The sequence below is a fragment of the Chelonus insularis genome, unplaced genomic scaffold, assembly GCF_013357705.1.
Source record: "Chelonus insularis isolate UGA/USDA-ARS -01 unplaced genomic scaffold, ASM1335770v1 contig_24_pilon, whole genome shotgun sequence".
In the NCBI taxonomy this organism is placed as follows: Eukaryota; Metazoa; Arthropoda; class Insecta; order Hymenoptera; family Braconidae; genus Chelonus; species Chelonus insularis.
This window is the reverse complement of record NW_023276446.1, coordinates 1,532,455-1,547,561: the sequence shown is the minus strand read 5'-3', so window position 1 is coordinate 1,547,561 and position 15,107 is coordinate 1,532,455. Positions and strand designations below refer to the sequence as shown.

General features: G+C 29.4%; 1 protein-coding gene across 5 annotated transcripts in view; it reads left to right on the top strand.

Annotated features, from left to right (window-relative positions):
• The window catches only part of LOC118064639 (uncharacterized), a 42,020-nt gene that overhangs the window by 23,700 nt on the left and 3,213 nt on the right, over positions 1-15,107 (top strand). For 2 of the 5 annotated variants that reach the window (XM_035079376.1, XM_035079378.1), the window contains exons 2-6: positions 1,333-1,467; positions 9,908-10,267; positions 10,558-10,678; positions 10,783-10,964; positions 11,488-11,586. In XM_035079376.1, coding sequence (XP_034935267.1) covers positions 1,333-1,467; positions 9,908-10,267; positions 10,558-10,678; positions 10,783-10,964; positions 11,488-11,586 — 897 coding nt within the window. The other 3 variants (XM_035079374.1, XM_035079377.1, XM_035079375.1) reach the window with 3 other exon arrangements.

Below are 15,107 nucleotides of genomic sequence, written 5' to 3'. Positions count from 1 at the left end.
TGAGGAAGTTGTTTCCGTACGAGTTAACTATTGTATTTTATGCCAGTAAAAATCATGCATGATAAACCAAGAGGAACAGGACTTCTTCATCATATCATGCAGATATTAAAAACTAGACTATTCTCAACATTAGTATATATTTATTCAAGTATAGTTTGAACTGCAATTTTTGTTATCAAACTTTCTATTTTTTCTTTGTATTAATATTTTTACAAGAGTCAATCAAAATGATGATACCATGTGGTTGAACTTTAGTAAAGGAGCTACAATATTGAACGTTGAATAAATGAAGCATTTTTATTGTGTACACCAGATTAACTTAATTTAATCATCGATCATAATTGTGCTCTATTTATAGCTTCACTGGAAAAAATTTTTAGTCGAGGGAACGATCTAATTAGCAATACTGGATAGCTACATTGTGCCACATAAATGGTGTTTCAATTTAGTTCAGGAAAGTATAGGGAATCACATGTATAACCTGAAAAAAATCGGACGGCATTTATGTCGCCATCTACATTGTTGAAGAATGACTTATGACGTCACACGCTCATAACCTCATCTCTAATTATGTCTAATTATAAAATTATAATATTAATATTACTTGTTTAAAATACTATTTATTATTATAAAAAATACTTGCTTCCAAAAATATTTAATATTTTTGGCTAATTTCTGGATAATATTTAAAACAGCTGCAAAAAATATCTTCCCAAAACAATTACTTCAGATATCGTCAATCAATTATCTAGATAAATCTACAGATATCTAATAAGATAATTAATATAAAGAGTACAGCATTGTTTTTACAACTGCAAATTTTTACCTTTGTTTATTCATTTTTTTATGTAGCATTGTAGGTTTCATTTAATAAAATTGATTGAAAGTTTTTTTAGTTACGAAAGCAATATTTTTAATCCCGGAAATCGGGAAATAAGAGCCAGGTGCAATGAACAATGATAATACACATAAACTGGAAGCCCACTTGGGTTTGACGACGGAGAAACTAAAGGGGAATGTTAAACTATGCAAAGAGGAACAAGAGTGCGATGTAAATGTTAGACTCGTAAAAGAGGGGATGAAAGGGGACGAAGCAGAGGAGGTCGGACTTGAAAGTGAGGGTCGTGCTCAGTTCCGTTCAGCTTTAGCTTCGTATCGTGCGTTTTATAAGTTTGTGTGATTTGTGTCATTTGTTTGTTTCTAAAACGGTAGATGTAAGCACGTAGAACGTCCGTTTAACTTTGTCCAATTGTTTGGTGTAAAGTTGGCGAATAACATAGCGAACATTGTATCTATATCTATATCTATACATATTGTCGCATGTTGTCGTAGGTTTGGATTTCCATTCTCTACTCGCCGGTAACGACGAGGTGATGAGGATGACAAGACATTGGATACTTAATATTCTCCATACATTCATCTACGTATTTATTTGCACATGGCCCATTCTTTTTCATCAAATTCAAGGTAAGTTGTTTTTTATTATTTATTACTAATTTAACTTTGACATTTGTAGCTCATAATTAGGTTAATTAAATTAGTATTGATCGTTAATTGAAATCCTATGTACCCATAATGTAAATAGGAGATAAATGAAATGGTTCCAAAATATATCCGAAAAATATATTTTTTAAATGTATCAATAGTGAAAAAAAACTTTGAAAACAAGAGGAATTTTTTTTTTTGTAATTAAACTCCAAAGTTTTCTGATATTAAATGAATTATTGATACAATTAATTTTCTTCAAATTTAATAATATTTAATGCACCAAGTTTTTTTTAGATTAAAAATAGAATTTCAATTTTAATTCCACACCTATCTATGATGGATTTTTTTTTACAACACTTTTTGAAGTAGAAGTGTCAATTTAGTGTGTTTGATCATGAGTAAAAAAAATTTTCCAAAAAAAAAAAAAATTATTCAGACATTAGCGAAAAGTTATATTTCGAGAGCTGATGGTAAAATATTCATGAAATAGTTGTACAATTTTAACCAGCTTTATGGACAGTGTTTTAAAGATATTAATATGTCGGTATATCATGAATATATACATTCGATGAAAAATTATTATTGTCAGTTTTAGTTAAATATGATTTTGCCTTGACTGTATCATATTTAAATATCAATCTTTTTAAATTTTTCGTATTTTTTCACTCTCATGCCCTCTTCAATATTCCACTCTTAAGCCTGGTTATTCCGAATGCAGTTGGCTGTGATGTCATGATTCCCAGAGTGAACCTCGTGCTATTTTTGGCCGATTCTAAAGCCGTTTGAGTACGACGCCTGTGACTAGTTGATCTCAATCCATTTTACATTAGAATGTACCTATTAAATTGTTCAAAAGAATATTTTTATTCTTGAAAATATGCCGTTAGATATTAAATATAAATAAAGCTTTTTTCTTTTAAATATAAAACAAAAAACATTTTTAACATTTCTACAAAAATATATGTATAATAATTGATATGATTGTGGTAAAAAATATTTTCCTATTTACTAGCTATGTTGAGATGAATAAAACAAAATTAGATTAGAAGTGAAAATGTTAAGTAATCTGAAACAGGTATCACTCGGCATCCACATATTCACTGTAATGTAATTCCAGGACGGAAATGTGGGTGAAATTGTTATTACTGATGGTCATTTATTTTCACGGACGTCTCACAATTGTAGAGTAGGTCGCACCAATGTGACTTAATGACCATCAGCCACAATAAACTATATAATGGATCCTCTTCGTACACTACATGTACACACATTTACCTAGCATCATACTACTGATTGTAGTACTAACCCTTCATTTCAAGTTTATTATCTGGTTATATGTTATACTCGAACTTACATTCCATTCGATCTATTTTCATTTGAATCATAAACATATTCATGCTGCTGAGTAACTTGTGAAATTTCATCAAATTACTTGATATAAATAAAGTTGATATTTCATTTTTTATAATGACATAAAAATGTTCATTTAATTGATAAAAATAATTTGAAATATTCGCAATAAATTATTTTATTAAATTTAACCAAATGTATTATGATATTCGGTTCAGGATTATAATAAGTTTAAATACTAATGATAGTAGAATAGTTCTTGCTTTCTGAGACTCCATGGATCTTAAAAAAAATGATCAATTCAATTGAATAATACTTGGATAATTGTATTCATGGAACTGAGGTTTTGAACATTATAACGAAAATCAATTGATGTAACTTTCAAGACCGTAAAACTTGTCTAGACTATTCTGGATTTTTTTAAATTAATTTTTTTACAGTTAAATATTTTTTATATTCAAAATAATCGAGCACAATAAGAATGTCTCTTTTCAATGAATTATTTTGTGTAAGCATCAGAACTGGATTTTTAACAATGCCAATTCCAAAAAAATATTGCGACTATTTAAAATTCTAAAATTAAGAGAAAAAAAAATATTTCCTGTTCACAATAAATTTTTTTCTCAACGTAGGTTTTTTAAATATGTGTCATACCGGAATTGGAGAAAAAATTTTTGAAATATTAAATGACAATTTAATCTCAGCTGTTGAAATTCAATAGCTATTAAAAATATGATATTCCAGTTTAACGAAAAATTGATACCCTTTACAGAGATTCAGATTAACTATATTGTAATCCTATACCTTAACAGTTTACCACTTGGATCTTGCACGTGCCTTCTTGACTCTAGCTCCGAAATAAAAAAGTGTTCACTTCCTAGCTTTTATCTGTTCGAATATCACTATCAAATTGTTTTAGATTTGGTGAAAAAGTTGATCAACAATTCGACATTTAGGAACAAATTTGATTCAGTATACCTTTTACCAAAGTTGATGAATTGGGTTGGGTACCAATTAATTCTTTTGACTATGGTCGGGCTTGAATGCTTTACGTATATACAATTATTGCGTTAACTGAGTTGAGTCAACAGAGGGTCGATCAATTGGTTTTGTTTTTTTAAAATTACCAAATGTCACTATTCTAATTAAATTTATAATTGAACTACTAGAGATATTTAAATAAAAAAATTTTTTTATTTCAATCCTGTATTGTAATTTAAATGATGAAAATAAATGACAAAAGCAATTGTTGTATTTGATGTTTTCATGGTAGAACAATTTACAATATGAATGTGAACATGTTATTTTTATAGCATTAATTGATTTAATCGTGTTTGATAAATATTTCAAACACATTCTCACTCGGTAGTTCATTGAATTGATATTAATTGCTTTTCATTCGTTGATTTCCTGTCTAGTCAATTAACATTATCAATAATTATTGTTGACAATGCATCAAGTGATACTCAAAATTCATATTTTACTTGTTTTATTACACCTCAACTACAAGTATTTATCAATATTTTATAAATTAACTATTGTGTATATTATCCTATTATAAAGAGACTGTTGAAGTGTCGATATCATTGAAAATAAAAAGAGAAAAGTTCGTAGAAAACTTCGTAAGATACATTTACAAAATGTCAGTTGATTTTGCAAATATTTTATAGGTTTTATTAATCAGAAAACATGACATATGGTTATATAGAACATTTTTTATCGGGTTGGGAAGAAAGTTTAAAAATTTTAATAAAAATTAATTGTCACCAATCTAAGGACACAATAAAAAAAATTCTCTCATAAAAATTAACTATCATCTGTATATATGTATGTGGCTTGATCAAATCTGAGAATAACTTCATACGTGCCATATGGTGTTCATCCTACTTTTTGCGGTTTCCGGATAACCTTCAAGCTGCGTACTCATGTTATGTCTGTTTTTTGTCTCCTAACATAATACGGACAAAATAATTCTCATGTATGGTCTGTTCTCTCTATTTTAATCATAATCATTTTTTATACTTGCAACTGTTACCAGAAGTTTAGTCAGTTTTTTGCCAATTTCGTTTCATTTAGATTAGAAGTCTGAATTTTGATTTTTCTTGTATTTTATTTCTGAATGTGATTTTATGATTTTATTTCTGAACATATCAAAGGAAAGACTTTTCTTGATCTCTATATGTATATTCAGAAGCACTCAAGCATTGAATACATCGCTCCAATGATCATCAAGCGCATGCGTACTGCTTTTTACAGTATTATGTATTATTTTCTTTCACCTTAATTTTTTAAATATGATAATTTCTATTTTAAAATTAAAAATACATTCCTATTGAATAAAAGAATAATCATAACGAGCAACTTGTAATCGTTTTAAAAAGTATGATAAGGACTTTTTGTAGGTACAATATATCGTATTGTTATATACGGCACGTGCGATTATCGTCACCGGAACCGGAAGCATAGTCGAGTGCTTTCCCACCTGGATCTTTCGTCCAGGTTTGACGGCAGGGGGTACATACTTTTACTAAATTAAACCAACTATAACTGTCTGGTACATTTTTGAATTTGTTACCGAGTTATTGACTACTTTTTAACGATTGGAAGTTTTATATTTTTTTTTTTTTTTTGGTAATAACTTATCCAGGAAGTTAATTGTATTATTTTGAATATCATTATCTTCAGGGGGAGGGGGGAATTTATTTAACTGTTCCTTTTGTCATATATTTATAAGATGAATAACAACTGACTTAGTTAGATCATAAATATTTGTCTATGTAGTTATTTGCTTTTCTCTGTTACCGAGAAAATATGTAGGCAATTTGGCCAAAAAAATTACAACACGTTTCTTATTTAATCTAGTAATTTGTGCAAACTTCTTTCATCATTAATTCCTAGGGTGCGGCTATTTATTCAATACGTGTGTAATTTTATATACTATTAGTTTTATTGTTTGATAATGAAATTTTATTAATAGACCTTTTGTTGTTGAGTGAATCAAGATCTATATTAAATATATGAATGATTAAATTTTTTTTTTTTTTTAATATTTTTTAATCCGAGTTGAAATCTGGATACCTGTTTAAGTCCTTTTGAAGTCAGTTTTAATATTTAAAAATGTTTTCGGTCATAATTCATTTCTAATTTTTTTCCAACTAAATAAATAAAAATAAAATTTTTAATTTTAGTCATATTATTTTTGCATAAACGAAAAAATTTGTCAAACCAGTACCTCCCTAGGGTAAAAATAACAATATTAATTGATTTTATTGTTTAAAATAATTATAAATACGTTAAAAAAAAGAAAACTTGGATTAAAAAAAAATATTGATGATTTCGTTTAATTTTTTTGATTTTTTATGAATAATAATTGGGTAATTTTAAATTCTTAAAAATAAGCACTTTAAAATATTAAAAAAAATTCCTAAGAGCTTTTGATTTTATACAATTTATAAAATTCAAATTCAGTCGGTAAAGTGTTATTTTATTTTTTCATAATAAAATTTTAAAAACATTTTCAAGTGAATTTGCTTTTATCATTATAAAAACTGAACGCGTGGCGACAAAAGAACAAGTTCGCATGACTCGCGATCTACTTTACGACACATACGTGACTTTAGGGGATGTTGAAAAATGGCAAAATGACAAAGTCAATGGAAATAAGATTCTTTTCGCTTGTTTTTGTTTGACTCTTGAACCAAAGTCAATCTTATTAGAATTAAATAGATATCCATCTGTCTGTTATTACTTTCTACGATATATATCAATCGGTGAAATGCGCCAATTTTATATATAATATCTCTTAGGAATAATAAATGGTAAAGAAATGAGACTACTTTTTTGCTGTGTTGAAAAGAAATATTACAGAGTAATAAAGTCATTAAAAACATAGCCAGCTTATAGACGGCATATGTTTGTAGCCTGTTTACTACTATTCGTGTCCACATCCACCATTTACTATGCATGTGCATATAAGTACACTTGGTGATATCACAATCGCTGTTTAATGGCTCTATTCACGCAAAGTGCCATTCGATCAGTTGTAAGCTAAAGCCTCGACATGTTGACCGTTGGTTCAAGACAAATGAGGTTTTCCTTCGAAATCTTTCACCCCATTTGACAACTATATTCACACGATCACCTATCATATCTTTATAGAGTTAAATATTTAAGTCTTTATTGCTCTCTGACAAGTTCACTTATTTGTTGCTATCATTTTTATGAGCTTTGTAAAAGCAAAAAAAAAAATATATAATAAATCCCTCCGATAAGACGTGTTCTTATTCTTTTTAACTATCATCTCCAGAGAAGTTTGAATTCTCAGAGAAAAATCTCAGTGAATTTCGGGTTTTCTCAGTTTGACGTACAAAGAGAAAAGTAAAAGAACTTTTGAAACAACGAAAACTTTTTGTGGTTACACAACTAACATACTTTCTTCCACTTTCATTCGGTGGTGCTATATAGCGCAAAGAGGAGTCTCATCTAGAGGGTGAACCATCTAATCTCCTTTTAGTCGTGACTACGCAGAGCACTTTGGAGCGGATCTCAAGTAAAGATTGCAACTTACGTGAAGATGGTGTAGAGCATTTATACCTATACTTTTAGTAGCTATTGGGTTATATTTGGAGAAGAAAATCGTCATGATAAATGTTTAAACTCTTTACGACTTTTAATGCATAAAAAAATAATAATAGTTTAATTGTTTATTTTATTACTGCGAAGTTATTTAGTTGAATAACTTATTCAAATAATTAATTTTTTTCCTTATAATATTTATTTTTATCTTACTATGTTCATTTTCGGTCCTTTATTATTTTCCAATATAAAATTTCTTATTTTGTATTAATATTCAATCTTAAATATTTTTAAAATATTTTTGCCCATCACTGCTATAAAGATTACATTAAAAGTATTTAAATGATGATAAGAGGTGAATGAGAATCGAATGTTGTCACAAGCAGAAAAATGTGAACCACAATCCTAGGAAATAGCGCAACTCAATTACTGAATGGAGTAAAATACTCGATGGGCGTGGGTTTCTTCAACAGATGAAGACATAGAGGCTACCAAACATGCAATCACAGCAACTGCAAGACCTTACGACGTACACGAGCTCCATGTATTTAAGCGTAAGTGTCCAACAAGAGTAACGCGTCTCTCTCATGCTACGTGAATTATAGCTATAACAAGGCTCTTATAATTTGAATCCCTTATGCCTTACTGCCGGTTAAGCCGACAAACGTTCAAGGGAGGAGCAAGTTAAATATCTTAGATTGCATAACACCTTGGTAGTCTAATGTTCAACCCCTTACTAATGACTAGAATAAAAGACTGTCTGTGAATTTTGATAGATGAATATTTTGCTCAACATCTCCTCTTTGATTAAATCAAGAATAACTGTATTCAATCGATTACTGTAAAAGAAATCGTTTTTACTCATCAGCTATAATAGTCTTCATTCATCCATTTTAGTAAACGTAAAAATTTAAGGCCCTGAACCAACGGATACGTTTGCAAAAAAATTGTAAAAAGGTGCAAAAACGACTTTTTTCCTTATATCTCTTCAACGGTTAGGAATACGAGAAAGAGTTTTAAATAAAAGTTAAAAAAAACTAAATTTTCTACAAAAAAGGTCAAATGACAATTTTTTGTACTTCTCATATTTTTTGCACAAATCGTGTGTTAAGTAATAAAATATTTAAAAAATTATTTATAAGTTACAGATAATTTTTAGAAAAAATAAAACCAATTATATTAATTATTTATATTAATTTTTGAAATATAAATGCGTCAATAGACATACGTAGTACGTAGAATGGCTTTTGTCATTTGTTGCTATTTGATGCCATAATATCAACTGTCAGGCTACAAAATCTACATACATACAAACATGCGTCATGTATAAAAGCCATTTCAAGTTCTATCCTTTTAGAAGCTACATAATAAGAGTATACATATATCACATAAAGAGTACTGGCGTCTCAATGTCCGGAACCTGAAGGATACAGCCTCAGAAAGGTGTCGGATAATGTTGAATTTATGCATTACTACACTTTTTTCCTTGGTAACAAACATTTTGTAAGTTTCAGTAGTTGCTGACGTTTTAAAATTTAAGGCTCCCTTCAACCCTGGAAAAACGCTCTATCTCTCATAGTTTCCATAATGTTTATGTATGTGTGCGCATTATGGACAGACGAATTAGAATATGAATAGTCCAACATTCATCTAAATTCGTTGAAAAGAATGCACATTTTAGTATTTTGTGTTTCATTTATTAGATTTAGTGAAAACTCTAGTCAGTATCTTGTTAAAAAAAACAACCTTCCAAGTCGATAAAAAAGTAGTTACGGAGTCGTTGAGAAATGGTTGAGAAAGAGAATAAGAAAAAAGAGAGAATCATTTGCATACAACCAACTTAATCGACGTCAACACCTACTCTACTGAACGACAACCAACTAATAAGAAATTTTTTAATATGATATGCAAGTTTCATTCAAAATATATGCAAAAGTAAATTAATCCTATCATAATAATTAAAAACATTATCAAATTTTTGAATTAAACATTAAAATATTCTTCCTAATTAAAATATGTTTATAATATAATTCATATATTTTTATCTATCGAATAATAATAATGATAATAACGCTACAGAGAGCTTATGGAGATCATGAGAAATGTCTATCACGATTATCAAGCGCACATAATAGTTCTGGTGATTGGCACCCTCGGAGGGATGAGGGACTGTTTTCTGACAGAGCTGCAAACAATACCAGTCTGTCGTAGTCAAACTGGAATTCTCGCAGCTTGTATACAGAAAGCAGTCATCCTTGGGTCCCTCTAAATCCTGAGACGACTGACTTAACGTCTGAACGGCTATAGCCCTGACTTACCTTCAAACCTAAGGGAGCCAGGTGTCTGCAGGATAACGTCTGGTCAGGCCCCAGATGGGTCAGAGTCTTGGAATCCCTGACCAGACATTTTCGAAAAAAAATAATAATAATTTTCATAAATTATGTTTATTTACTTATTACTTTTGTTATTAATTTTAATTTTAAATTTGTTTCAGAGAGTACACAACTGATAATAAAGTCAATCAATGTACCACCATTGGTGAAAGCAGGGGAAGTAGATTACGTGATATTAGATTGTGATTATGATCTTCAAAATGTATCAAGCGATGGATTAGTTGTTAAATGGTATTTTAATAATGATAATGTGGAATACCAATGGATTTACGGACATGAACCTCGAGCCGATCCCAGTGCCAGTCATATTGATGTTGGATACAAAGCTAGTGATGATCCTTACACTATGTATAGAGCCATGAAATTAAACAATCCAACTATTAATCTTACTGGAGATTACAGTTGTGCAGTATTTACATATTATGATGAAGAAATAGCAGAAGCTAGTATGATTGTTTATTGTGAGTATAAATCTTATTAACAATTCTAAAAAAAAAATAAAATAGAAATAAAATATCTTTTAGATAAAACTCCAAGTTATTATTCTAAATTATTATTAATATTGTAGATAGTTTAAATTTATTTAACTCGGTGAATGTTTTATTAAAGTTTGATAAATATTACCGAGTGAATGATTGAATAGAGTAGAGTAGAGATAAAGTTTTAATGTCTTTTAATAAATTTATCATTAAACTGTCGAGAATTTTTTTATCACTTCATTGTTCATTTTTGAGTTTTTGATTTATTTCAGCTACAGAAGAAAAATTTGATTTGGAACATCGAAAAAAAATAATCAACGGTAAAGAAGGAATGGAAGTGACGTGCCTTGCAGAAGGGTTATATCCACAACCAACAATGGACATCACTGTCAAGTAAAATTTCACAATCAACAATTATTATTTTTGTCCACTTTTGTACCAAAATCACTATTAATCTCTCCAAGTGACAATCATTTTTATTGAAAACATTCTTCCAGTGATGTTCCACTCAATCAGACGGAAAAACCAGATTTAATAATGAGGGAAGATGGCAAATATGATATCATACTCCAAGTGGCTATGAAAGATGAAGATTTACCAAATGATGAAGAGATACTTGTTAAATGTAATCTTAATATACCACGAGCTAATTACACTCGAGAATTAGTATACTATGCTGGTTAGTAAACATTCCAAACAGTTACTTGCTTCTTTATTTTACCACGTTTTTAGACTTTATTATGCTTTAAATTTTTTTTCTGATAAAACTCGATCAAAATTTACTAGTAGAAAATACTTTGAAAGATTTATTATGCATCATTTTATTTATTATATGAGGGTAAGTTTTTTTCGTGATTTTAATAATTTGAAAACCGTGAGTATTGCTTATGTAGTACCATTGCTTTGACAGATTAATTTAATTAATAAGATCATAAACAACAGAAAAGGTCAAACTCATTATAAATTAAAACGAAACCTTTTTAATTATTTTTATTTTATAACACACAATTAGAACATAGATAACACTTGAGTGAATGACACTAACTGGTAGGCAACAAAAAAAAAACACAAAAACGATGAATGAATTTAGTATGAAATGATACAACGGTAGACCATACTAGATATCCAGCTGTATTATTGCTCATTATTCCTTAATGCTTTATATTACCTGATAGACGCGGTATGTGGTATTTGTTATACAGGATTGCCAACCAGTACCCCTTCAGTAACGACGAATTTGCTGCGAAAAATGGAGATCCAGGCAATAAACAGCTCAGAGCCGGATACTGACAATGGTGGTGGTAAGATAAGTCGTAGTCTTTTTCTTTTATTTTCTTATTCTATCTCTTTTTTGCCATTCTGAAAGTATCTTCCTTTTTTGGTTTCTATATGTATACTTTTTTCCATTAAATTATACCACATTGATTTCTTAGAAGCATTTCCTCCTGAATGCTTGTTTGATTTTTGAATAATAATCACCCTCTTCCAACACCACCATTGCCATCATTACGACACAGTGTGAGTGACAAGTGAACTATTTTTCAATTTAAATATGCAGTTTTTTTTGCTATCAAGTTTTTTATATTTATTTGAGTGTTTGAATTTTACTGCATGAAAGTTTTTTTTAATCGATTTTTTTATTTTATTCTAAATTTAAAAAAATTAATATTTTATCTACCCTCGTATATTCTATATCTTGTCTCTCTTATTTACCACACTCTTGTTAATCTGAAATTCAATGTCATCTAGGGTGTAGCTTTTTTTCTTGATAAAATTCTGATGCCAGTCCATTTATTTATAATTTATTTTTTAAAGACTATTATGAACTATTTTAAATCAAGAAAAAAAAAATAATACTGTACAATAATTATATGTCTCCATCTATATGATGATGATGATGATGATTGATAAACGACGGAGATTGTTGTCAGCAATGCTTGACCGAGTTGTTTATGTTGATTTACGACAGAGACTAGTGCACATCAGACATTTTTCTCAATTTAAACTGTTGAGATATAATACCGTACACAGGAGACTGTTGTCTCTCTCCTGGACAGGTGTTGGCTAAGATGGGTTACAATGCCCAGCAATAATTAATGGCGACATTCTTCTTTCGATAAAGGGTTTGACGTCACATAGTAATAATCAAGTGTCAATTTCATAAGTCAATAATTAAATTAATCCTGAAGATAAATTTATCCATAATTGTTGACCTCATTACCAATAGGATAGTTTTCCATATTTTTACAAGATTGGAGCAGAAAGAGGTCATGTGGAGCTCGAAATCTGCCATCTTGATACACTTACCAATCAAAAATACTAATTAATTAATTTTTTAATAATTAAACTTACCTAAAGTAATCTTTGAAATTATCTTAAATTATTATCTACAGTAGCATGGAATAAAATAAGAATAATGATAATTGAATAAAATTAGACGTGAATTCATCAATATTAAATGATAAGACTTAAAAAATAATGACTAAATCACTAGATAGCAGTCATAGAGAAAGTGAAGTCAAGTTGAAATAAGCATATAAATATTTTAAAGCATAAGTGAGCTAAACTCTGAAAGTAGTATAGCAGGAAAAGGTATGAGACGAAGAAAGAGATGGAGAAAGAGACATGGTTTAGGAGATTCGGTGTACTTGTAGGTTTCGAGTTTGCCATGCGAAGCAATATACCTCCGTAGAAAGGAGCACTAGCACTATCCGTGTCACCGCGGAAGTTGCTTCAGCAGCCAGGTAATGTAAAGCCGTATTAACACATGCCCAACTTTAGCTATTTATTAGTCTACCATGGTAATGCCATCTGATGAGCTAGAAGATCGAGTGGCTGCTCTCTCTTGATTTTACCCTTAGGTTCTCTGTGCTTTTCACTTGATATCCTCCCGCATCTCTCGAGTTCATATTCACTTGAATATCAAGTTTATATCTGCACAGATGCAACGAGAGCTCTAGTAAATTTTCCAAAATTGTGCTGCAAACTTTCAGAATCTATTAATTTTCATATTCAACTTAATATGAATGAAGTTAAGAAGAAATTCGAGGGCACTTATATATATTTCACAATCCACAATACAGACGATAAAATTTTATGAAAATAATATTATTTCTTTAAAAAAAAAAAAAAAAAAACAAATAAATTATGCTAATTTAAATTTCTATAAAATAATAATGTCAAGTAAATAATTGAAAATTATTATCATAATAATTTATTCTAACGTATGTAAATGAAAAGTGATAAATATGTCTTATTTTTCTTAGAGCAAGGAATCTTTATTATTGTCAGAGAAAATAGCGGTAGACTAGAGATAAGACGGCAGAATGGAAGAAGTAATTAAAGGTGGAGAGTTAATACATTTGAAATAAATTCATGGAGTATTTAAAACGCGTAATGCGTTAACTCTATCCTTTATCTTTTACCTTTTTTTTTCTTATCCATTTAGTTTCTATATTCAACTGATTTCATTCCCTTTTTTCGAGTCACTTCTAGGGTGGATGACTCGCGAGTAAACTGCCACATCGTATTTCTTCTCATTTCACAGGAAGGATCTCTTGTTTCCTTTAGCGATTTTACCGTACTATTTTTGTTGGACGTTTTCCACTTTTCTCAGTTTTCTTCATTTTTTTACACTGTCTACCACCTCATTTTTTCATTTACTTTATTAAAACAGTTGTTATTCTAATTTTAAATAACCATTAAGCTCTTTTCGAATTAAATATAATTACTCTAACAATAATAAGTCTTGCACAGAAAAAAATTTACTCTTCTTGTGTTATAATATTTACCACTATTATGCAGTAATTTGATACTCACGTAAGGTGAAAAATGTCTTACTTTGGAGTAAAAATTACTCTACTTTAAAGTAAAAAAATTCATCACGATCATTGTGTCCCACGATGACTTAACGGTAGGGTAAATTTTGTAGAATATTTTGAGATTTGTACCAAGTGTGATTCTTCTGTAAAAAATTGTCTATGAATAAATAGACTGTTAGATAGCTGTATTACCTTTGTAATGTAATTACATCTTTTACCCTTATTAATCTGCAATTGTAGGCTTTTTCTCGTTCTTCTTTTGGCATTACCAAATTGAGTGTGTGTTCATTGCGGCGCAATTCCAGCCGGCTAATTCATTTACGCTAGTGGTTCAGTTACGTGTCCTGTGCTAGTGCTTTTCAACGTTTCCTTTTGCCAACTGCGGACGATCTGTGATATTTAATGCTTTCGTGGTTTTCTGCAATTGGATAAATCAACTGTGGAATGTTAGTGGTTACCCCTAAAATGTACTCTGTAAATTTTAGGTTGAGATTCACTATTTGATTTTTTAGTCATCAAAGAGACTCACGCTTTTAATTAAGTTACAGATAATCACTTTATCAAGAGTGCGAACATCTTGAATGTTTTATCAATCTGAAATGAATCATTACAGAACCAAGATATTCTTAAGGTCTTAATAAATTTAATTCTGATGAATGAATTGAAAAATTTTTTTTTAATGTAAAAATATGAAAATATATTTATGAAAATGAATAAAATATGATTATGCAATCTGAATGGCAATAAAGCAAAAAAGATAATATAGAGTTTGATTCATTGTAAAAAAAACTTTCATATACATTAAATGTGTAAAAAAGTTGTAATGGTAGTAAACAAATATATCATTCATCATCACGCAACAGTCGGAATATTCTTTATTCTTTAAAATCATAAAAAAAGATGCATTCTCTTCATAAATATATAGCTGTATGATTTATGATTTAAAATGTAAGTTTTTCTCTCATATACACAAATAATCGTAAAAGTTAATCTGGTTGACG